At 39.3% G+C, this 25,570-nt stretch overlaps 1 protein-coding gene across 1 annotated transcript in view; it reads left to right on the top strand.

Moving 5' to 3' along the window:
* Positions 1 to 25,570, top strand: part of lama2 (laminin, alpha 2) — a 208,220-nt gene that overhangs the window by 152,928 nt on the left and 29,722 nt on the right. The window contains exons 33-43 of the mRNA XM_084091619.1: positions 84 to 277; positions 3,675 to 3,817; positions 4,572 to 4,670; positions 7,299 to 7,410; positions 17,069 to 17,231; positions 20,207 to 20,417; positions 20,496 to 20,612; positions 20,692 to 20,852; positions 22,406 to 22,544; positions 23,246 to 23,348; positions 23,451 to 23,567. Of these exons, the coding sequence (XP_083947745.1) occupies positions 84 to 277; positions 3,675 to 3,817; positions 4,572 to 4,670; positions 7,299 to 7,410; positions 17,069 to 17,231; positions 20,207 to 20,417; positions 20,496 to 20,612; positions 20,692 to 20,852; positions 22,406 to 22,544; positions 23,246 to 23,348; positions 23,451 to 23,567 (1,559 nt within the window). The remainder of the gene's footprint in view (positions 1 to 83; positions 278 to 3,674; positions 3,818 to 4,571; positions 4,671 to 7,298; positions 7,411 to 17,068; positions 17,232 to 20,206; positions 20,418 to 20,495; positions 20,613 to 20,691; positions 20,853 to 22,405; positions 22,545 to 23,245; positions 23,349 to 23,450; positions 23,568 to 25,570) is intronic.

The raw sequence follows: 25,570 nt of genomic DNA, 5'->3' as shown, positions 1-25,570 counted from the left end.
TTAATGTGAGGCGAATCAGAAGTAAAAGCAGTAATTTACAGCATTTCAAAACAGAAAGTTTAACAGCATCCGGGTGTCCTCAGGTGCGCTCCTGGCTTCCACGGCGACCCGAGTGTGTTGGGCGGCCGCTGCGAGGAGTGTAAGTGCGACGCGTACGGTGCATTTCCCACAGTGTGTGACCCGCGCTCCGGACAGTGCCGGTGCCGTCCCGGTGCCAGCGGCCTGAAGTGTGACCGGTGCATGGAGAGGCATGTGTGTGGCCCTGAGGGCATCGTGTGTACGTATCACCCCTGCACTAACACACATTTCACAAGCAGTTTCCAGACTCTCTCTGACCCTGAGCTTCTTTTGCTACCGTACCTTTAAGACTTCCATATGTGAATGAATATTATTGGCCAAGGTAAGCTGATCTGGTTTATTCCCTCCATGTCTTTGTTTCTTCTGCCATAAACAGACACTAATAACAGAGGAGAGATGCAGCCAAAACAAACAACATTTTAATTAGACATGTTCAGATTTTCCCCTCACGAAATGACTGTTTACTTTTCCTGTAATTGTTGGCTGAGCTCGGAGAGATCAGATTGTGTTGCTGTGATGTGTGCCGTAGCACCTGCTCCTCACCACTGTTTCAGATGATGTCTTTCAACGAGCGTGTTTTTTATGATCGGTTTGTGTTGGTTGACTGGACAGATTGGGTAATTATGCATGTGTTTTTCTGGGTGTGTGTTTTGTGCGTGACTTGTGTTGCTTAATCCAACATCAAACATATAGCAGGGATTTTTTTCTGTTAATACAGATTTCAGGGTTTTCCTTCCTGAGAAAAATGACCCACATTTTACTATTGTTCTAGATATTATTATTATTATTTTTTGTTGATTTATTTATTTATTTTACAATATAAAAGTATTGTTGGAATAATGATATATTTGTATTGATCTATTTGTATAATTTAAAATTTAAATCAATATATTTTAAATTAAAAAGTTATTAATAGTAGTAATAATAATAATAATTATTATTATTATTATTATTACTATTAAATACTATTTTTATATAATTATTTATTTTACAGTACAATAGTATTGTTGCAATAATAATGTATTTCTTTTATATTTGCAATTTAAATGTATAATATACTACATTTTAAATAATAATTATATAATATGATAATTATTATGATGATGATTTTATTGATCTCTGTGTGTCACATGAATTATACTGTATCAGGTTCAAAGCAGCTAAAGCACTTTAAAGTGGATATAACTATAATGAAATTATTCTTAATGTAACGTTTAAAGGGATATGTAATAAACTGAAACAAATTTTATCAGGTAACTTAAAAACATGTAAAAAAAACCTGAGGAACAAGTAAAAATAATGTTTTAATAGAGAGCCACCATCCTGCTGTAAGGATTCGTAAATAAGATTCTGCTGTCATGAACTCTTCAGTGCAGCGTTTGTCTTTCCAGGTCTTCTCACACCTTTACTCACTCTGCGTTTTGCGTGAAAAGACTTCCTCGCAAGAAATCTTAATAGCTCCATTTTTTCAGGAGGTTAAATTGAGCGGCGCTTTCTGTCCGCAGCGATAGCCACACTCCTGTTGGTGTCTTTTTTTCCTCCCGCTATCGCTTGTGGCGTGTCAGACACTCATAATAGGCGGCCAGGAGCTGTTTCACACTCTGTGTTAAATTTCACGCTTGAGAAGTCCTTCTCCCTGGAGTTTCCACCGCGTTCACGTTTAATCGAGAGAGAGAGAAATAAAGAGAGAGGTGCTCGGGGACTCGGCAGGTGAATGGAGACTATGCAGGGATATTGGATGAGTGCAAGTGATGTTGTGATAGCAGAGGATGGAAGACAAAAGAGGCCAATAACATTCGTTAACAGCATTCTTGCCCCAGGACCTGTCCATCCTTGGCCGTTAACATGGTTGTCCTTTCAGACAGCGTGTGCCCTCTCTCTCTCTCTCTCTCACACACACACACACACACACACACACACACACACACACACACACAGACACACACACACACACACACACACACACACTCATGTTTACTTAGCTACAGTATCTAAATGGGGACATTCCATAGACGTAATGATTTTATGCAAACTCTATATTCTCTCCCCTTACACTAACCCTACCCATCACACACACACTCACACACACTAACCCTACCCTATATATTCACAAACAGTGCTGGATAGTAAATACCTGCTCAAATATTACTCCAGTACATGTATTTGTGCTCAAGTGTGTAATTTCTGTATGACTAATGTCAAAAAATTAAACTGCAAATACTCTCTCAGCCAATGGAGGGACTTTAGGGCAGGACTGTCTGATTGATTGACAGAAGGTGGGAGTGTTCCTGAAACCTGTTTGAGGCTGTGTGTTCAAACAGGTATTAAACAGGATAGTCCTGCCCTAAAGTCCCTCCATTGGCTGAGGGGGTGTTGCTGTTTCGGGCTGGTCGTGGAGCTCAAACTAACAGATCCCTGCTATAGAATGCAGTGTTATTTTAGTATCATTAAAACACTGTTTGTAACATTTTTTGTTTGTGCTCTTTTTCCATTTGCCTGTGTTCCTGATCATTAGTTAATTCACACTGTTCCTGTTAATTATCCTGTCTGTTTGTACCCTGAGTTCTGTTTGCTCATTGTTCCGTGTCGTTTGAGTTTAAGTGGTTGTTCTCATCTCATTTCATCTCAATTTATTTATTGTTGCTCCTGTGTATTCGCTATTTTTGGATTAAAGTGCCCCTATTATGGATTTTTTTAAAATGACCTTTCATGTAGTGTGTAACAGCTCTAAGTGAATGAAAACATCCAGCAAAGTTTTAAATCTGAAAATGCACCGTATATAAAGTTATTGTCTTTCAAAAGTAAGAGTCGACTCTGAGTCAATTAAATGAAATGTTTTTCAAACAGTCATAAGTCGTTTCGTTGTGACGTCAAGACGAAACATTAGCATATTGCCCGCCCACTTATTGCGCACACAGAGACACCAGGGAAAACGTCTCGATTACGTATGTAACCCTCGTTCCCTGAAGGAGGGACCGGAGACGTAGTCGGACGTACCGACTGATTGGGATCACGCTTAGGGAGCCTGTCATCTTAATTTTTTCATTTTTATTAGTTATTGTTTTTTAAAACATGTTTAATGTCTATATAGTTTGTATTCATTTTATTTCATAAAATGTTATTTTAGTAAATCAAGTTAAACTAATTGAAAATGAGAAATGTTGCTTTGGCAACTAGCTGAAATAAAATAATCAAAGGAAGGAGTTTTTCACGAGTCAGATGTCATTATTAATTTAGTTCTGAAGTAATGCGGAACAGCATGCTTGTAGTAGTGTAGTAAAGGCAAGCGTTTCTCAAGATGAAAATACTCTGATTAAGTAACTGTACCTGAATGAAGCACTTACAGTAGGTGAGTTAAAATACTTTATTACTGTCCACTAATGTTCCCATATTGATGCAGCACAAATAGACATTTGAACCTTGACCCTTGATCATGCATATGATTATCTGAGGGGCTTTTTCGTGTGACCTTGTGAGACACGGCATGCAGTGTGAACAGTTTGTAGTGTGAACTCTGCCTGTGGGAGTCTACGTGAATGTGATACTGTTGGAGTCTGATGTGCTGTCATGTGTTGATCTTAGTCTCTGTGTTTCAGCGTGTGACGATGACTGCGCAGGGCTCTTGATTCGTGACATGGAGCGCCTGTTGCGTTTGATTGGCAGTGTCAATCTCACTCTTCCCCTCCCCCTGCCGTATAAAGTGCTCTATCGATTCGAGAACATGACGGAGGAGCTGAAGGTGAGCATGTTGGGCTGCATAGGGGCTCAAAAAGCCAAACCCATCCTGAGCATTCAACAGTCACGATGATTTTTACTGTCAATGCAGTAATATAACTAATATATGGATGCATTATTGCATTGAAAAAGATGCTACCTACGTCTACCTCTGATTCATAAACTCAATTGTAAACAGGAAATCTGCTGACTAGGCCAGTGATAGAATGATATGAAATACAATAACAATATACTGACTTCTTGTCACTTGTTGTATTGTCTGTTTAATGATTTACACAAAACATCAATTTCTTCCAATTATCTTCATTTTAGGACTTTCCTCTGTTTGCAATCATGGATATAATCAATTGACATTCAGTCCTAATTTTTAGATATATTATATTTACAACAACATTATTCTGCTGGAACTTTGATTGTTTGAATGCTCTCTACACTGAAGAAAAAAAAAATAGTAACCTAAAAATTATTTAATTCATTTAAAAACAAAAAAATAAAAAAATAAAAAAAATCTAATCACATCAAATAGACTGATCTAGTGCTAATTAGCATCTATATTTGAGTTGTTTACAAATGATAAAATGTTTTGCATTTATGGCTCTTCTGGAATTATTCATCACATGATTCATAATTCAGTGATGTCAAATGAAGCCTCTGGGCCAGAAACTTCATGGACGTCACTCCTGGTTTCCATGGTGACAAGACTCCACCTGTCAGTCATATGCTCATGATAATCATTTTTCATCCTCCTGTCTTTGCAGCACATGCTCTCCCCACAGAGAGCGCCAGAGAGACTGCTTCAGCTGGCCGACAGTAACCTGGGCAGTCTGGTCACCGAAATGGACGAACTGCTCAGCCGGGTGAGTTACAAACACACGTTGAACTTCAGGGCCTGTACACTTTTGTATGCAAGTTGAAGTATGTATAATTTTTTATGTTAAAATAAAATACATTATATGAAAGGTAGGGTAGGCAATTTAAAGCATAAGATCCCTCCCTCCCTTCTGAGCATCTCCAAAACCACGCCTTTTTTCACGTCAAAGACACATGAACAACACAGGCTACTGTAGCAGACTGAGAGATTGGGGCGTGGCTACTGTATCAGAAGAGAGATTGGGGCGTGGCTACTGTAGCAGACTGAGAGATTGGGGCGTGGCTACTGTAGCAGACTGAGAGATTGGGGCGTGGCTACTGTAGGAGACTGAGAGATTGGGCTACTTGGCTACTGTATCAGAAGAGAGATTGGGGTGTGGCTACTGTATCAGAAGAGAGATTGGGGTGTGGCTACTGTAGCAGACTGAGAGATTGGGGCGTGGCTACTGTAGGAGACAGAGATTGGGGCGTGGCTACTGTAGGAGACTGAGAGATTGGGGTGTGGCTACTGTATCAGAAGAGAGATTGGGGTGTGGCTACTGTAGCAGACTGAGAGATTGGGGCGTGGCTACTGTAGCAGACTGAGAGATTGGGGTGTGGCTACTATAGCAGACTGAGAGATTGGGGTGTGGCTACTATAGCAGACTGAGCAGACTGAGAGATTGGGGTGTGGCTACTATAGCAGACTGAGAGATTGGGGCGTGGCTACTGTAGCAGACTGAGAGATTGGGGTGTGGCTACTATAGCAGACTGAGAGATTGGGGCGTGGCTACTGTATCAGAAGAGAGATTGGGGCGTGGCTACTGTAGCAGACTGAGAGATTGGGGCGTGGCTACTGTAGCAGACTGAGAGATTGGGGCGTGGCTACTGTAGCAGACTGAGAGATTGGGGCGTGGCTACTGTAGCAGACTGAGAGATTGGGGTGTGGCTACTGTAGCGGGTGGAGCCAGAGGGTGTTTATCAGTCATGTGTCAGTCACGGTGTGGGACCATGACTGACAAATTACATGAGAAAAGACATTCAGCTTCGATTACAGAGGTGCAAGCCAAAATTTACTTAATTTAGACCTTCAAAGATTAAAGCGGTCATGGGCATGTCAAAGTGAACGGGGCATTGCAATGCTACGTACTACAATAGATGCCTCAATACAGCATGATCATGCACCCGTTCAGAAAGACAAATGTACCAGATTATATATTGTTTACTTTGATGTGTCATTGGATGAGTTTATTATAAGCCAGACACTCGCGTTCACTCTAGACAGGTTTTTTTTTTTTTTTTTTTTTTTTGGCGTTTTTGCCTTTTATTAGGATAGGACAGTAGCTAGACAGGACGTGAGGTGGGAGAGAGAGAGAGAGAGAGAGAGAGAGGGGGACAGGATTGGGAAAGGTCCACGAGCCGGGACTCGAACTTGGGTCTCCTGAAGCACAACATCGCTACATGTCGGCACTTGCCCACGAGGCTATCGCTGCCGACGACAGATTGTTATTAGTCTACTCAATTGCTTACTCATGACACATAGCAACAATGTTAAAATATTCCTAATATATTGGAGTTTTTAGTGAAAGTAGCCTAATTTTACCTATTGAGACATTCCTTCACAAAAACCCACAAGAGCTGTGTTCGTGATTTTTGGGGGGAGGGGCATTTGCAAAATAAGCTTTATTTTTGTAATTGCACTAGGTGCCATTAGTGGCACAGAAAGTATACTTCATCATTATGTCTTATTTCATAGGAACATAAAAGGGACATGGACCCTTTTCACAAGCTTTTGAAATATTCAAAATGAATGTACATTTATAAAATTTCTGTGTTTCATTACCTTGGCATTAAATGACAGTATAGTTACCACTACTGTGGAGAGTTTCTTTTACACTTCTCTGTAATTATTAAAATTAAAATGAATTTTTATTTGATATTTTATATTCATGATTTTTAATTCCACACATTTTATTGTCCATTCCATTCGACACATTCCTTTATAGTTCTAGAAGAAAACTACCGGGCATGTTTTTCTGCTGCTGTGCACCATTGGTTTCTGTGTAAATCTGCTGTGATTGGTTAAACTGTACTTTACACGCCGCCTGAATCACTCATGTAAGACTCCGACCTTGTTGGTTTGTTTCTGAACATGAAAGAAAGCCAGAACATTAACTTGTTGAAGTCTGAAGTGTTGCATCAGTTCTGCTCATTTGTGCTGAAGGAACCTTTCAGCATCTTCTGTATAGAAGCGTCTGCCTCTTCAATAGTAGTCCTTGATAAAGTCTATATATTTCAGTTCTAAAGCAGCCTTTTAAATAACAGAAGTTCAAGAGCCAGTTAAATAGGAAGACTTTTGTGCTCTTCTTCTTCCTTTTGGGTTTGTGTAACCTTGACCTTCCAAATACTCTTTGCCAAACTAGAAATATTGTAGTTTAGCAGCATTTCTTTTAGTTTTTGTCCATGTTGGCCCCAGAGATGTCAGATCTAATGTGTCTTGTTGTTTTTCTCCCCTGTGTGGTGTTACTGAGGTCGGTTGCTTGTGTGTTTGTTTCTTCTTCACACAGCTGCGGTAGATCATGTGAGGCTGATCTGAGGCTATGTAAAAGTTATTTTTTCTTTCTCTTTCCACGCAGGCGACTAAAGTGTCTGCTGATGGGGAGCAGACGGCAGCTGATGCTGAGAGGAGCCGCAAAGTAGCAGAGGACCTGGAGCTTTACGTTAGGAACACACTCCTGGCTGCCGAAGGTAACGACTAATGAGAAACTGCTAAGAAGACACATTTGATTGGTCCAGCTAACACTCCAGAAACTGAAATCAAGGGTTTAATGTTGCTGGGTGAGGTTTTGATGGGATCAGGATGATGGTAGCAGAGGTGTGTGTGTGTGTGTGTTGTGTGAGAGATACAGAGATTTTTTTTAACACACCTTTATTAACTACACAACAGAAAAAAACAAAGCCAAAAAACACTACATCTACAAGAAATCACATAGAATTAGGCCTACTCAAATTCTTCAACAAAGTGCAATGTGTAATTTTCAATCCAGCACAACAATCTTTGTACACTCCACACCTCTTCAAAGTTTTCCAATTTTTTCATATGAGAATAAAAATTAAAATCATGTTTTATTCTTGCTTTTCACCTTCATTTATATAGCGCTTTTAACAATATAGATTGTTTCAAAGCAGCTTTACAGTGATGATAGGACATTACAGTAACAGAGATTGTTTAGGCTTTACAGCAGCTCTAGAATAAAGTTATTGTCCAGCTCAAGTTAGTTTTGATTGATTGATTCACTTCCGTTGCAAAGATCTTTAGTTATTAACTTAGGGGCCGCTAACACGACACCGTTCTCACAGAAAACACTCAAAGTGTTCTGGCCCGCTCATCCGCACGACAACAGTGCCTGGAGGCTCGAGAACGCTAACCCTGAAATAGATTCCAGGGTGCAAGCCTTGAAAAATTGGTTATGTTAGGACTGTTAAGAAGACAGCAGCGATTTTGATATTCTAGGTATTATCAACTGGACAGTATTTTGAGATCGTGAAGGACTATAATGCATTAAGAGCTCGCTCAAGTACTGCGGAGCTAAACCATTTAGTGCTTTGTAAGTAATCAGCAATATTTTAAAATGTATACAGTGTTTAATAGGGAGCCAGTGCAGTGTTGACAGAACTGGGCTAATATGGTCATACTTCCTGGTTCTGGTAAGAACTCGAGCTGCTGCGTTTTGGACCAGCTGTAGTTTGTTTATTAAGCGTGCAGGGCACTAGCGGCGTCAGGATTTTGATTGTAGGTGGGCCTCCAGAAAACTGGATGGGCCAGTTAAAAAGCCCCCCCCAAAAAACGGGTTCCCCTTCATCTCCGTTTCAGCGCTTTTCTGCGGCACTGAGGACAGCGACTCAGTAGCCTATACCTGAATTTAATGCGTAATTAAGCATCGGAGAAAAAAAAAAAACGTACAGGATTTTTTTTGTTGTTGGTTTTTAATACAATTACAATTTAATTTATTGTTTAATAAAATTATAGGCCTATTATTTTTAGTTTATTAACAACAACAACAACACACACACACACTTCTCTGCATATCTTCAGACGAAATCAAGATATCTGACAAAACAATGAAGATATTTTACAAACCAACTGCCAGGGACGTGCAAATAGTTCCTCAGAGGCAGGCGCTGGGGCTCAAAAGTAAAAATCGATCACTATAATTAATTTATATAATTCGAATTCAAAATATAAATGCACAATATAAGTTACTGAAGACAAGAGTTCTGATGCAAGCATACCGATGCGTTTCTTGCTGAATTTAAATGGAAACAAGCTGCTTTGCTTTGCTTTGCGTTTCATTTTAGCTAGCTACCGTCTGTGATGATGCAGCCTGTGGGCAGGCTTAAGAGTCCACACACACGTGGGGTAGAAGCCGCTGATTGGCTCAGAAGCTTTCACTCAAAGCTTTCCTCTGGCTGCTTATTGGATGAACTGCTAGAATGAAAATCACTCACTACTCACTATAGGCCTGGGTCAAAATGGGCGCCGCGGCTGGTGCAGGGCAACCACCCATAATAGCATTACAATAATCTAGCCTTGATGTCATGAACTAATTGTTCCGCATTTGTCATTGAGAGCATATGACGTAATTTAGATGTATTTTTAAGATGGAAAAATGCGGTTTATCAGATACTAGACACGTGACTTTCAAATGAAAGATTGGTATCAAAGAGCACACCCAGACGACGAAGACTTGACAGAGCAGCCATCAAGTGTTAGACAGTATTCTAGGCTATTATGTGAGGACGTTTTTTGTCCAATAATTAGAATCTCTGTTTTTTTTTCAGAACTAAGTAGTAGGAAATTACTAGTCGACAAATGCCAATATGCCTTATAAAAATCAACATGCAACCCATCCAATCCTGGTGCTTTACCATTCTTCATACTCTGCAAAGCATTAAAAAGTTTGTCTATTGTTAAGGGACATATCAGTTTTGCATATGAATCTTCATTTGCTTTTGGTAGATTGGACACAAATTCAGCCATTAACTGGCCATCCACAACACTGTTGGAATACAGCTCCTTATAAAAACCCACAGCCCATTTTCGAATGTCAGAAACCTCAGTCAGAACTTTTCCATCTTCTGACCGTAAACACTGAATACTTTTTCTTTGGCCATTTTTCCTTTCTAAACTGAAGAAGAACTTGGACTGGGCATCCATTTCAGAAAGACTCTGAAATCTGGATCTAACCAACACTGAGACCTTGTACCTAATAGATCTGCCAAGACTGCTTTTTTTCCTTTAAGAGCCCGCAACTGGTTTTGATTTGCAGAGGCTCCATTTAAAGCCTGAAGTTCAACGATATCATTCTCTAGACGACTTTCGATGGATTGAACCATGTCTCTAGTAACATTAAAAGTGTGCTGATTACAGAGTTTTAGTATTTGCACCTTCCCAATCTCCCACCACTGTTGTTTTGATGTAAAAGAAGACGTTTTAGATTTCCATCCCAACCAAAAGAAAGAAAAGCATTGACAAAAGTGAGCATCTTCAAGTAAAGCACTATTCAAATGCCAGTAGGCACTCTTATATTTAACAGAATTAATAAAAACACATGCTAGAGTGGTCAGAGAAACCAACAGGACAAATATCACAAGATTTAAAACATTGTTTCTGATGTTTAAAACAATAAAAAAGATCCAATCTTGCTAATGAAATGCAGTTTTCTTTCACATGAGCCCGTGAATACTGTCTTTCATTACAATGAAAAATTCTCCACACATCACAGAGTTGACAAGTTTTAATCATATTTAGTAATTTACTTCTCGAAGCCATATGAGGCTCAATGTGATTTCTGTCTAAATCATTACTTGTGCAATTAAAATCCACCCAGTACTAAAAAACTTTCTGTATTACATTGTTTTAGACTATCACATAAAGTTTCAAGAAACAACAATCTTTCCATTGATTTTACTGGCGCATAGATTCCACAGTAACATTTTCAAACTTTGCTATCATCTTAATTAATATGCCTTGTATTACTTCTGTAACATCATACGATATTGGTAGACAAGTCTTTGAAAACACAACGGCCAGCACTGAGAGCAGTCTTATGACTAATACTTCCTTCCACTCTTTCATCCATTCCACTTCATTTGCCTTTGTACTGTGAGTTTCTTGCAAAAACATGACATCTATATTTTTTAGTTTCATTAACTCATAAATCTGCGCTCTTTTGCATGCATCCCTCGCCCCATTTCCATTCAGAGAAGAGATTTTAAAGTTATGAGGGATGAAAAAAGCCAGGTCCGTATCACGCCGTTATTCTCGTGACATATCATTATTCAATGCTTGAGGACGCACTTTTTGTACAATCTTTTTTAGACGATACACCTCAGGATTTGACAGACAACTTTTAACTTTTTTTTTTTTTTCATTAAAGTTTTCACTGAGTCAATAAATAAGGAAAGATCAGGAAAATAGTCTATAACCTCAACATTCCTCATTCCTTTTGTACGCTGGAGGAAATTTTTCATTCTTTCCGAACTGTAACCACTATAGTCTTGTCTCACCTCTTCCTCAACTTGAACTTCAGAAAATTCTTGCTCACTTTCTGAGCCAGACAAATTCACTTGCATTCAACACCTCCCCAGAACTTTTGGCTTTTGGTAATGGTCTCATCTTGTGCCTTTTTCTTTGATGTAGTTTCAATCTCACCCAGATTAGACTTCATTTTCACTGATGGCACTTTAAATATACAGTAATTCACCCACCATCTCATCAAGCTCAATATCCATTATCTCATCATTTTTTTGAATTAGTTTTTCACGACTCTTCACTCGACTACTTCCTGGTTCTTCATTGTCCACAGTCAAATCCGAAACCTCACCAACTTCGCTTTCATTTTCCACACTCTGACCTTCATTATGACTTTGAGACCCACTTTCATCTTCTGTACCATTTGACACATTTTTTGTCTGGACAAGCGTGTACCAAGTGCCCCACTTTCCTGCATCCAAAGCATGTCGTGCTCTCCGTTGTTGCAAAAATTACATAATCAAAGCTATCAGCTTTGAATTTAAAAACCAATATTCAGTTCATTAGTATCACTCCTCAAAATCATATATACTTGTCTGTGGAAAGACACAACGTGTTTCAACAACGGGGATTTGCAGGCTAAGGAAATTTTCATAATCACAGAAACCAACTGTCCATATCGAGATGATTCACGTTGCAGCGCTTCGTCACTAATAAACGCAGGCACATTGGAAAGCAAAACCTTTCTCGCTGGACTAACAAGTGGGAAAACCTTGATCAAGCTAGCATTGAGGACTATCCCCTTTTCAACTGTTCACTTTTAAAAATTTTGTCTAAAATGAACAGCACTGTTCATTCTCGACGCCGAACGAATACTACTGTGACCAACCAGAGAAAGAGAGAGAGAGAATTTTTTTTAAAATGTTAAATACACCTTTATTATAACAATTTAATCGTAAATTATTCACACTTCATCCAACATTTTTTTTTTTTTTTTTTACATGTATATTTAAAAAGTCAACACCAATTCATTTCTCTCACATAAAGTACACAATACCTCATTAACACACCAGATTTCTACAAACTTTGGTAAACAGTCCACCAACTTATAGTAGGCAAACTCTACTTTTAGTCTAGCTGCCACAAGACCCAAAAACATAGGAACCACACTTATTGCATCCTGCCCTAGAAGTTTATTTTTCCTTGTTTTCCAGATTACTAATTTTGCAGTGCCTGATAAAAAATGTATTAAAACCAAAGTCCTTTTCCTTTGAACAGAATACCTAGGACCATAAACAAACAATTTGAAGGAAAAGCCCTCACCCAAAGATAAAAACCAATTTTTAGAGAGAGAGAGAGAGAGAGAGTGAGATAGACAGAGAGAGAGTGAGATAGAGAGTGAGATAGAGAGAGAGAGAGAGAGAGAGGGAGAGAGAGAGAGAGAGAGAGAGAGAGAGAGCGAGAGTGAGATAGACAGAGAGAGAGTGAGATAGAGAGTGAGATAGAGAGTGAGATAGAGAGGGAGAGAGAGAGAGAGAGAGAGAGAGAGAGAGAGAGAGGGAGAGAGAGAGAGGCCCTAATACCCTGAGGTTGAGTGTGTTTGTATCATCGTACATGGTATTAAATGAGAAGCTGGTTTAGTTAATGAAGGTTCGGCTAACACTATGTGATGTCTTAATTAAAAGAGACAAAATTAATTACCAGAAAAATAACCACTTAAACAGATACTCCAGCAACTGTGTGTGTGTGTGTGTGTGTGTGTGTGTGTGTGTGTGTGTGTGTGTGTGTGTGTGTGTGTGTGTGTGTGTGTGTGTGTGTGTATTAGTAGTAGTAATAGTAGTAGTAGGTGGAGCCTTCAAGTCAAGTCACATTTTTTAGCACTTTATGAAGTATGAAGTGCTAAAAAATGTGACTTGATTTGAAGGCAATTTTCTTACTCTGTATTTTTGTCTTGTTTTCTACTGCTAATATCTAAACTTTCTTAAATCAAGACAAATGTACCTGAGAAGCAAAATTACTTAAGATATTTTTAAGTCTTGTTAACTGGAAAAGTTTATGTTTTAAACAAGAACAAAAATCTGCCAATTAGGTCAGAGAAAGTAATTTGTCTCACCCCTTTGACAGATGTTTATCCTGGTTTTAAACACAAACTCACTAGATTTCAATTATTTTCTTCAGAAAACAAAACTTAATATGTGAAGTTATTTTGCTTCTTCAGAAAAATTATCTTGATTTATTTTTTCAATGGAGAACAGGACAAAAATGCTAAGCAATATTTTTTTATTTTTTTTTATTTTGCAGTGCACTTTTCAAAGCAGCTTCACAGTAATAAACAGGAAAATGAGTGTTTTAATGTTGAAAAATTCATCAGTTAAAAAGTGAAATATCAGCTGTAAAGCAGCTCCACACAAGACAATAGCTCAGTTTAGTTTTAACATTGATTTAGTTCAGTATTGAATCAATGTTGATTTAATTAAGTTCAATAACAGTGTCAATGTTTCAACGTTCATCAATTATGAAACAAGTTCAAATCATTTAGCCACCTCATGATTAGATATAGGAACTCATGTTATCATTCCAAAATGAGTCTTGATGCATCTCATTTTTCAGTGTCTTACGCCATGAGCGAAGCATCTTTTAATATGCTGTTTCAGGTGGGAAGATGTTCAACTTTTAAAAACGTCTCTTGAGACCTCAATAAAAGCTACAAACTACAGCGTTTCTGCTCTGATCTGCCAGTAAATGTAGTATAAGCACCTATAATAGTGTAGTATCAGAGGCAGCTTTGGTTCTGTGTAAATATATTTCCACATCAGAGCAACCATTTTTCAGAGCAACTTTGTCAGTCAGAACACATTCTGTTTTGATGTCTCCAGCCGTTTATGTTTCTGAAGGCTTCTTCATGTTTGTTTGCTCAGCACAGGTATGTTTTGTAGAATTGCATGCATGCAGTTTTTCCTGCATAACTGTATTTTTCAGTTGCGTATACAGTACTGTGCAAAAGTCTTAGGCATATTAACATATATTATGCCTAATATATGCCCCCCCCTCCCTCCCAAAAAAATGGTTTTAAGTCAGTTATTTCTATCTTTTGCTGTAGTGTGTCAGTAGGAAATATCAGTTTACATTTCCAAACATTCTTTTTGCCATTAATTGTAATAATCCAGTGAGATTTGTGTCTGACAACAGCCGGTCTGATCTGATCTCACCATCATCGAGTCCGTCTGTGATGACATGAAGAAACAGAAGAAACTGAGACAGACTAAATCCAGAAGAACTGCGGGAACGTCTCCGAGACGCTTGAAGAAACCTTCCTGCAAAGCTCCCTGAAAAACTATGCTCAAGTGTACCTGGACAAACGCCGTTTTAAACGCAAAGGGTCGTTACACCATATATTGATTTGAATTAGTTAATAGAAGTTAAATCATAAATAAATTCAATTTGTGATTTTATTTTTGAAAGCATTCTCACTTCACAGCATTTTAACACGAGTGCCAGTGCTTTTCCCAGTACTGTAGCTTTGCAGGAAGGTTTCTTCAAGCGTCTCGGAGACGTTCCCGCAGTTCTTCTGGATTTAGTCTGTCTCAGTTTCTTCTGTTTCTTCATGTAATCACAGACGGACTCGATGATGGTGAGATCAGATCATACCGCCTGTTGTCAGACTCCTTGTGCATACACACATCTCACTGGATTATTACAATTAATGGAAAAAAGAATGTTTGGAAATGTAAACTGATATTTCCTACTGACACACTACAGCAAAAGATAGAAATAACTGACTTAAAAACATAGGGGGGGTATTAACATGCCTAAGACTTTTGCACAGTACTTTATATAAATTGATGAACGTTTGTGGACGGATCACATCATAATGCTTCAGTGAATCGATTATTTCTCCGAACGCCTATCAATATAATGCAAATGTAGTTCATACCTCAGAGGAGTTTTCACAACAGATGGTGTTGTCTCTGGACATCTACACATCAAACGCTCATACAGATGGACACTCTCAGTCCACCCAATACATGCAGATTAAAGACATAAATACAAAAAAAGTGGTTAATCTATTTTCTTGGATACGTGTTTGGCACTTAAAGTCAGCAGATTGCACTTTGGTCCTCTGGATTTTGATAACTGGCCAAAAAGCAGAAGTGGAGGAGAGCAGACATCAGTCAGTGCGGAGTAGAAGAGCTTCATTATCCATTCTGTGCATGAGCTCCCTGCTCCAGTAAACCGCCTCGTCTCTCATCTTCTCTCGCACGCTAAACGAGTAGGAATCAAATGATTCTGTCCACCCCAAAGACCCGAGCTGCGTTTGAAACTCACTGTGCAATTATTTCCAGCTCGGCTCGCTTGGCAGGTATATACTGCGCTCTTTGTGGTCGATCGACTGTTTACGTTTGAACTCTCGAGGAATTTCAGAAACGCATGTAATTATAGCTCATTTTCATCTCAATTTAATGATTTTTATTTAAATTAGAAATATGCAGAGAAGTGTCTTGCTTGCTCTTTTATTTCCCTCCTGTTTGATTGAGGTTTTTATTCCTGAATCTAATTTAATTTGATTAAAGAACATTAACTGTGCTCAGTTTAATTTAAGTTTCTTTAAATCAACCTGCTGTGAAAAGGAAGTGAAAAGAAGTGTGTGGCAAAGTTGTTTGCTATATATTAGGGCTGTCAAGCGATTTGAATTTGTAATCTAATTAATTACACCATGTCGCGATTAATTAATCGGATTAATCGCAAATTAATTGTGACATCAAATTTGGCTGAGAAATTACCCAAAAAGATGATTTAAAGTCATTATTGTGTTAAATGAGAAAAACATCAAATACATTACAAAAAGTAGGCTTCAGCGGCCAAGAGGGTGACTAAATGAGTTTAAATCATTTTCATTTTTGGGTGAACTATACCTTTAATTTGTTTTTTATTAAAAAAAAAAAAGAAATAATACTCTTAATAAGAAACTAAAACAGTACATGACTAAATGAGTAAGTCATTCATTCATTCGATTATTTTAAATGGCTGATTCATGCAGGAATGAAGTAAATGGCTCTGTTTATCTGTGGGACATTGAATCATTGGTTCACCCGATTCATTCACTCAAAACCTTAGAGACGCACAACAATTCTGCTCTGGCTATATATTTAATATTTTCGTTTGAAAAATCGAGCAAAAACAGACAATATTGTGTCTAAAATATAAGATAATACTAACTCCTTATTTATTGAACTGTGGTATTAAATCAATATCACATTTGCACTTGTGCTATTCGGGACAAAACAGCACTCATGTGATATTGCCCTCTTTACTCGTGTGATATTGTTTATTGCGTATTATATTTGTATTGTTTTGCGCGTTTAATTTTTGGTTGATATAATAATTTAAGTGTGTATTTTTCCTTTTCATTTAAATTTGTAGTTAATATAAATAAAAATAAAAGTATTTTAAAATGTAGAATTACAGCCTTGCGTTATTGTGTAGTGAAAATATCCCCAAAGCACCACCTAGTGTCCAACCTACGCTAATACTGTTAGCACTCGAGTTCTGTAACTGCACTGAACTGAACACAACAGAGAGAGGAACCTCAAGGATGATCCAGGTAATTGTGTGCAAATGTATAGGGCCCCATTCCTATATTTTACCTGGGGCCCCCAAATCACTAAATCCGTGAAAATTCTTGCATATAGCCACTTATTTTTTTTTATTTTTTTTTTTTACATTTTAATTTATTTCAGTAAAAATGTATTCCTTTTCAAGTGACAAAGGATTTTATGGTTTTAGGTTTAGCTAACTATAATAACCCTGGTGTAGTTAACCCTGGTGTACCCTATAATAACCGTGTGTGTGTGTGTGTGTGTGTGTGTCCAGCTTTACGGGACAAAGCACGTGAGCTGAACGCGACTCTGGGCGTGAGGGACGGGGCTCCTGAGAAGAGTGTGAACGAGATGAATGATGAAATTCAAGCCATGCTCGCAGAATTACGCAAACGACAGCTCTCCGGCAAGAAAAACATCGCTGATGAAGAACTGGGGTAAAACACACACACACACAGACACACACAGATGGGGTGGCAATAAGCTTCCCTGCCACCAACACCTTCCTTTGCAACATTTATGCAGATTTATTTTACTTCCTGTATGTATGTGTATATATATATATATATATATATATATATATATAAATTTAAAAAATCATAACAACACTCAGAATAGTTTTGGCATGTTACTGAATATGGCAATGTTAATGTATTTGGTCTTGCCGGACTTCGTTGCTGCTGCTGCAAGTATGATCCAGGCAGGTGGAGCTGGGGAGGTGGAGGGGTTCAGAGGAACTCTGATAGCGCGCAGCAGGACTAGCTTACAGCAAACACTGAACCAGACTATTTAAATGTTGAGCAACCATTCTCATTGGCTACAGAATCAGCAGAGGCCAATCAGCTTGTGCCATGTGGCAATGATGTGATTACTAGCAGATTGCATGTAAAGTACCATCAGCCTGCGCCCTCTAGAGTTATACAGGGCCTAAAACTAACTTTAGGCCAATGGCTGGTGACTTAAGAAAATGTACCAGCCATGAAACATAGATTAATCCTTATTAAAGTTACAAAAGTTATTCAGTCAAGAGCAGTGAGTGATTTTTTATTTTTTTTTTGTCCTTTGTTGTTGAACATTAATGACACAGACGGCAGCAGGAATATTAGGCTGCTGTCACTTTAATAGCTAATGCATGGATCCAGTATACTGTTACACGTCCTTTTTATTTCTCAACAGTTTATGTTCAGTTAAGACATAACTGACTATGTTTACTAGGATACTCACTTTAATATATATACTGTGTATATATATACACAACACATCATTATCTACATAGCACAGCTGATTGGTTGTTGTTGCATCAGCGGCCAATGATCTGCGGCTCAACATTCAAACAAACACCGGTGTGCCCTCCCTCTTCCCCAGCTCCACCTGTATAGATCTGCTACAGGGTTAAAGCAACACTATGTAACATTTTTTACCTTAAAATAATGTTTCCAAAATGGTTTCAGTGGTTCATCAAGTCGTAACAGGGTGAACGGCACTTCTGCCTCCGCTTTGCGGTCCTTTATCTGCTATAACCACACATGTCAGATTGCCAGATCGGGTCGCGTTTCTGTAGTTCTAATGAGACACACGAAAACTACAAATTTGACTTGCTTTACGGCAAGCGTTACAATAGTCATTATTTTGTTTTTCTTCGTTTCTGATGTCGCAATACATCATACTTTCATAAAATCATGCATCATACTCTCCCTTGTCTGTGGACATCGTTCATTCCAAAGCCGGCGCTGGATAAACAGTGTGCGTGCGACGGTAGGCTGCGATTGGCTAAATGATTTACGACAGCGGTAATGGACAATTCCGCTTCCAACCTGTAGGGGGACCGCAGAGGAAAAGCTCCATAGTGTTGCTTTAAATCTTTACTTTCACTTTCACGTCGTCTTGTCAAGGCTTAAACTTTTGTGACGATGAAGCGCTGGCCCATCAACTGTCTCGAGCATCGTTCATGTTTGTTCACGTTCATGCATTGTTGAAATTCATAAAAACGTTACCTGCCAATATATATGATGTCCCAACTCTACATACATTTTTTGCAATGTAAAAATCATACAGTATTGAGGTTGTGAATATTAAGTTCTCACACCAAACAGCATTGTGATTTGTTGCAAGCGTTCTATTCATATGTAAAGATCATATGAATATTACTCAGTTCAAATACCACAACAAACCTCTTGCATAAAGAGCAAATCCAGCCGAACAGCTGCGGATGAGGATGAGGATGAGGATGAGGATGAGGACGCCACTCAAGCTCACAGGTTGGAATTATTGTGTTGGTGGCATTATGTTTCTCAGCCGTATTTTGTGGTTCATTGGATCACAGCTCAAATGAAGAAAGTTTCTTTTTCTTATGTAAAATCTTAATGAACTAATTAAAAACTGCCTGCGGTTGGGCGGGGAGGAATATTATTCCAGCCTAATCAAATTACTTCTTTAATGGATTCCTCTGTGTGTACGGCTGTGAGAGAACAGAGAGAGACACCTAGAGGAGGACAGTGGGAATGAGCTTCAGCTTGTTGCGCTCCTGCAGGGACACTGGTTTAATGCCTCCTGTCTCCTCAGAGATCTCCTCTCACCTTGCACAAGACTAAATTTGTCCCAAAAATGCAATAATCAGCTCTGATTGTGACATCTTCATTCAGGATTGTAGCAGGTCAAAACATTGTCATCATTTATTCACCCACATATTGGTCCAAAACTGAATTACTTGCTTTTTTTTCTTCTTCTGTGGAACAAAGTGAAAATTATTTATTTGATCAAAAATACAGGGCAAAACAATAATATTGTGAAATAGTATTAACATTTAAAATAGCTGTGTTCTATGTTAATATATGAAGAGTTCAGAAGTGCCATCTGAAATTTTGTTATAGAATGATCATTTTTATAAACTTGGATATTTAAGTTAAGTAATTTCACTTGAATGACAATTAATAGGTAATTTGCATTGCCATTTAAGTGAAATTATTGAACTTAAATATACAGGCTTGATAAAAATGATCATTCTAGAAGAAAATTTCAGATGGCACTTAGAGGCTTTTGCATCTGAACTCTTCATATATTGTAGAGTGTAATTCATTCTTGTGATCAGCGCTGAATATTCTGTATTTTTCCAGACTTTTCTTGCTGAAAACAGCTTAATATTTTTGTGGAAAAAGCATGATACACTTTTCAGGATTCTTTGATGAACAGAAAGTTCAAGAAATCAGCATTTATTTGAAATAGAAAGCATTTATAACATTATAAATGTCTTTACTGTCACTTATGATCAATTAAAAGTATTGATTTATTTCAGAAATACCCATAACGTTTGAACAGCAGTGTAGCTGGTCATTCTGTCTGGAGTTTTAAAGGTTTCTTGAGTCATTACAGATAAGGAGAGAATGAAACGCGCTCTGGTTCTCTATCGTTATAGGGCCGCTGAGGCTCTTCTGGCTCGAGTGAAGCGATTGTTTGGAGATCCACACCAGGCCACGGAGGACCTGAAGAAGGAGGTCAGTGATAAGATGGGCGATTACAGGCAGAAACTGGAGGAAGCTCAGGATCTGCTGAGGGACGCGCACAACAAAACCAAACAGGCAGAAGGTCTGGCTAATACCAACCAGCTGAACCTCGACCGCCTGCAGGTGCACAGATACACAAACACGCAAACTTATGAAACGCTCCGTGTCTAGAGTCTAAAGCGGTTCGCTATGTTCGTGCAGGGAAAGACGGAGGTGGCCGGGAAAAAGAAAAAGGAAATGGAGGGGATTTTGGCGGAAGGAGAGAAGATGCTGGACGAAGCGAACGCTCTGTCCGACAGCATCAACCAGGGCAAAGAGGTCAGTTTCATGCCAAACACACGACAGAAATGTTACACAAGCACGAGTGATGGGGTGTCTGACCGGCTGGCGTGTGTAGGAGCTGGAGGAGATGGAGAAGGAGCTGGGGCCGCTGCACGATAAGCTGGATTTCAAGGTGGCGCGGTTGGGTCGCGGTCTGGACGACTCCGTCCCGGATCTGCTGATGAGAGCGGAGGATCACGCCGGCCAGCTCAACGAGTCCGCTGCCATACTCGACAGGTGTGTGTGTGTGTGTGTGTGTGTGTGTGTGTGTGGGTTTAGGGGTCGGGTTAGTGCAGGGGGATAGAATATACAGTTTTTACAGTATAAAAAACATTATGCCTATGGAATGTCCTCACAAGTATAGCAAAACAAACGTGTGTGTGTGTGTGTGTGTGTGTGTGTGTGTACTGCGGTTTTGCAGTGTCAGTAAAAAAACAACAACTGGTAACGACACAAATTTTGATTGCAGGGACATATTAATAAAAACTTATTTTCTTGAGGTTTCTTACAATACAGTACAATACAATGCTTATTTTTGAAGCACAATTTAGAAACTTAAAAATAAATATTGTATTGTATTGTATTGTAAGAAACCTCAATAAAATAAGTTTTTATTAATCTGAATTAATTGGTTTTAATTAAAAAAACTAATTGCGAAGTTGACCCAAAGTGCTGTACAAGTATAAAAGGAAACCAATAGTAAAAAACACAAAACAACAATAATTAGAAACAATAAAAAACAATAAAACACAAGCTGCAAAATAGGTGGAATACATGAAAGTAAAATCATAAAACAGCAAGTCAAGACATGTTAAATACCAAAGAAAATAAATGAGTCTTAAGAGTAGATTTAAAGATAGATCAAGTAAAAAAAAATAACAAGTAAAAAATTAACAAAAATACCCCCCAAATTCAGGTAATGGGGGCAATAAAATGCCACTGCAAAATTAAAATGAATTTATTACGAATTAAATGAATGATAAATAAACAATATTTAAACAATAGAAAGCAATAAACTAATTCATTTCTCTTGGCTTGTTTTATCAAGCTGCTTTTGTCAACAAAATGTTTTTTAATGTATTTTATTAATCAACAATAATAATCATTACAATATCAAGGGCAATAATATGAATATTGTAATACAGTTGCAGCCTTACCCTGTTATGAATTTTTTCTTCCATAATTTATATACTTTATTTGACTATATTTACATTATACAATGTAAAGCAATTGTTGTGTAAATACACGTATGCCACCTTTACATTTCATAAGGTAATTATGAAAATTGCCCCTAGCAAGGTAAATAAATAATAAATTCCCTGGAAATTAATTCCAGACGGCAAATATTTCCTCTTAATGGAGAAGTTCAGTTCTGACCGTGCTACGTTATGAGCTCAAAACACTTTTATCATAGTGCATGATTTATGAACTAAAACATTTTGACATTTTCATCATATGTTAATCATATGTGTGTGTCTTCTGCTGTAGTAAAGTTGCTCAGTAGCTCAGCTCGGGTATGAGTCTGTGAAACACCAGTCATGAGAATAGAACAATCTGAAATGACATGTTTGCTTCAGCAGATGAGCTTTTATCTCATGTTTGCTTTTGTTAACACTATTGGTCAGGTTTAGTGTGGGTTTTTGTAGGCGTTACGTTATTTTCAAACTCAATAGAGCATTAACCTTTAATCACCACTCACGTTCACTATGAAAGTGTCACGAAACAGGCAAGAAGCATAGGCTGTTGTTGTTGTTTTCACCGATCTTAACCTGTGCTTGTGTTTTCTGTAGTATTCTAGCCGAGGCAAAGAACCTGTCCTTCAACGCCACCGCTGCTTTCAAAGCGTACACCAACATCAAGAACTACATCGACGAGGCCGATAAGGTGGCCAAAATGGCGAAGAAGACCAGCGTTGAGGCTCAACAGCTGGTGAGGAAACACACACACTCATCATGAGTCTCTGCACCAGTGGCTCTGCGTGGGCAGCAGCAAATTAAAATGCTGTTTTTTTTTTTACTTACACTCATTTTGGAGAGTCTTTTTGCAGCTCTTTTCCATATTGCAACAGTTTATATCCCAACCATTAGCAAACAGGGGGAGTGTCTGGTGATGCTAGAGTAAAAATAACCAAAAAACAATCTTGTTAAACTGCTATAAACAATCCACATGAGTCAGACACTGAATACACCAATCCTCATCCATCAAGGATACATATTTGGTTGTATAAGCGACACTTTGTGTCTGTAGTGTCTAGAAATCACTAGGTTTGGATCAGAGTTTCACTGACTGCGTTAAAGCTGTTCAATTCATTTCAATTTGTCCTGCTTCAGAGATCAAAGCTTTCCCCCCGTTCTTCCATTATCATCCCTCTCTCCTGTCGTTCACCCTCCCTCACAGAAACAGGAGGCCAAAAGGTCAAAACTGAACAACGGTGCTTCACACAAGACTGTCAAAAACGGCAATATGCGACAATATTAAAAACGAGCTTTCAATGGCACTTTCCATTTCTCTGCATGACAAGCACACACTAATCGTATCACATTCAGCTGAATGACTGGGTTTTGTGTTGTGTTTTCATGTTGGAAATAGAATAGAATATTAATTTTAAAACACAAATGTTCTGTCTGTAGGCCTCAGGACCCAAAGGATCTCTGAAAGATCAAGCCAAGGCCTCTGTTCAGAAGAGCCACCGCCTGTGGAACGAGGCCAAAGAACTGCAGAATGACGTGAAAGGTGAAAATCACTAGGAGATTAATACTGTCCTGCAGATTCTCACTAATGTTCCCAAGAAGCCAGAGCAGCATTTTTGTCATATCACTTTTTTCTTTTTTTTAGAAAATGGAGACAATCTGGGGGCTCTTCAGTCCAGACTGAAAAAAGCCAACAATAAGAACAAAGACTTGCAGAAAGGCCTGAACGACACAATGGAGAAACTCAACGCCATCCCTCATGGTGTGTGTGTGGGTGTGTGTGTGTGTGTGTGTGTGTGTGTGTGTGTGTGTGTGTGTGTGTGTGTGTGTGTGTGTGCACGTGTGTTGTGTGCACGTGTGCATGTGTGTGCGTGTGTGCGCGCGTGTGTGTGCGTGTGTGTTTGTGCGTGCGTGTTTGTGCGTGCGTGTGTGTGTGTGTGTGCGTGCGTGCGCGTGTGTGTGTGTGTCAGGGTCGTCCTCACCAGCTTGACTGCTGAAAACATTGAATCTAGCACCTTAAACCTTCATAGGGTTTGATGTTTTCTGTTCCTATGGTTACAGAGAGGTGTGTGTTTGTGTGTATGTCACACATTGGATACAGGTGCTATCAGGACGAGGTTATCACTGAGAGCAGTGTGTGATTGTGTGATTGTGTGTGTGTGTGGTAAACCCTACATAATGTGGAAAAAATTTCACCTCAAAGATGGCAAAATCTGAAATCCTTCTCCTTGTGGGGAAATTTTTTTGGTTCCTATAAGGAAAACAGCTTATAAATCATACTAAGTGGTGTTTTTTGAAAATGTAAAACTGCATAATGTTTTCTGTGATGTGTAGGTTTAGGGGTTAGGGTTACTTTAAGGGGAGGGAATATACAGTTCCCTTTCGAGGGAACTTGCGCTGCATCGATGACGCTTTGGGAACGCCCCTGCGTGATTGCGTCTGAAGCACGTTTGTCAACTAGTCCAATGGCGGGAGTGAACGTCACGGGCGGGTGATGTCACGACCAGGAAAGGATAAAAGCATATCCGGTCTGACCGGCGTTAGCTTCTGTGCCTCAGCAAGCACTCTATGCCAAACTGTGTGTCTTATTTTTTGTTGTCTGTACCGATATTGTGCAGTCACTTTATCACATAAAGCTTCTTCCTCCCGGGGAGAGAGCCCGGTGCTCCGGCTGTCTAGCTCTGAGAAGGTAGATGTGGTGAGCATCGAGGCAGGGGAAGAGGAATTTGCGATGTGTCTAAGTTAAATATTAATTGGCCAGCCGAGAAACAGGACGCTCATCCTAAAAGCAAAATGGACAAGCGTTTTCTGTCTTCCAATGTTGCACCCCCACCACGGGCTCTTCCATTCTTTCCTGTTTTACAAAGATCAAGATCACGTGGCGGTGTCTCCGCGCCTTGGTTATATGGAGGAAACCTTTGTTCCTGTCCCAGGGTCCTGTGTTAGGAGTTCATTGTCATCGAGTCACTCTCACAACAGACACCTTTTTCACAGGCTGGAGAGCGGTAACGGAAGGCCGCTCAGCTCAGGGTCTGTGGAGGAGTCATCATTTTCGTGGCACATAAACTGCCTTCAGATGATGGTGGTCTTCATGGCACTGAAGCGCTTCCTCCCAGACCTAAGAGACCATCATGTGCTGGTCCGTTCAGACAACACGTCGGTGGTCTCTCATTTAAATCACCATGGGGGTCTGCGTTCACATCCACTATGCAAATTGGTGCACCAGATCCTCCCATGGTCCCTAGATAAGATGATCTCCCTGAGGGCAGTATTCATTCCGGGGTCCCAAAACATAGGAGCAGACATCCTGTCGAGACAGGGGCTGAGGCCAGGGGAATGGAGGCTTCACCCCGAGGTGGTGGAGCATATATGGAAGGTTTACGGCCTTCCTTTTAGCTATTTATTCTCTTAAAAGAGTAGGAGATCCTCAGGCCTAATCGGTATCCCCCACTTGCCTTGAGTTCGCAAAGGGATTGGGCAAGGCATTTCTTTACCCTAAACCAGGCCCATCATTCTTCTGCCCTCCTCCTTTCAGAGATCAGATCAGGAAAAGCTGAACCTTCTCTGTCCAGTGAGAGTGCTGGGTACATGTTCACAGAGCTGCCCTGTGGAGGAAATCGGATCAGCTGTTTGTCTGTTTTGGATCACCTAAGAAAGGTATTCCTGCTTCTAAGCAGACAGTCAGCAATTGGATAGTCAGGTTATCTCTTTTGCTTACAAAGGTCTCTAGGCTATTGCCTGTCCTGCAGCCAGTGGCTCAGACTA

This window comes from Abramis brama (assembly GCF_963993115.1).
Source record: "Abramis brama genome assembly, chromosome: 18".
Classification (NCBI taxonomy): domain Eukaryota; kingdom Metazoa; phylum Chordata; class Actinopteri; order Cypriniformes; family Leuciscidae; genus Abramis; species Abramis brama.
This window is presented reverse-complemented; position numbering and strand designations above follow the sequence as displayed.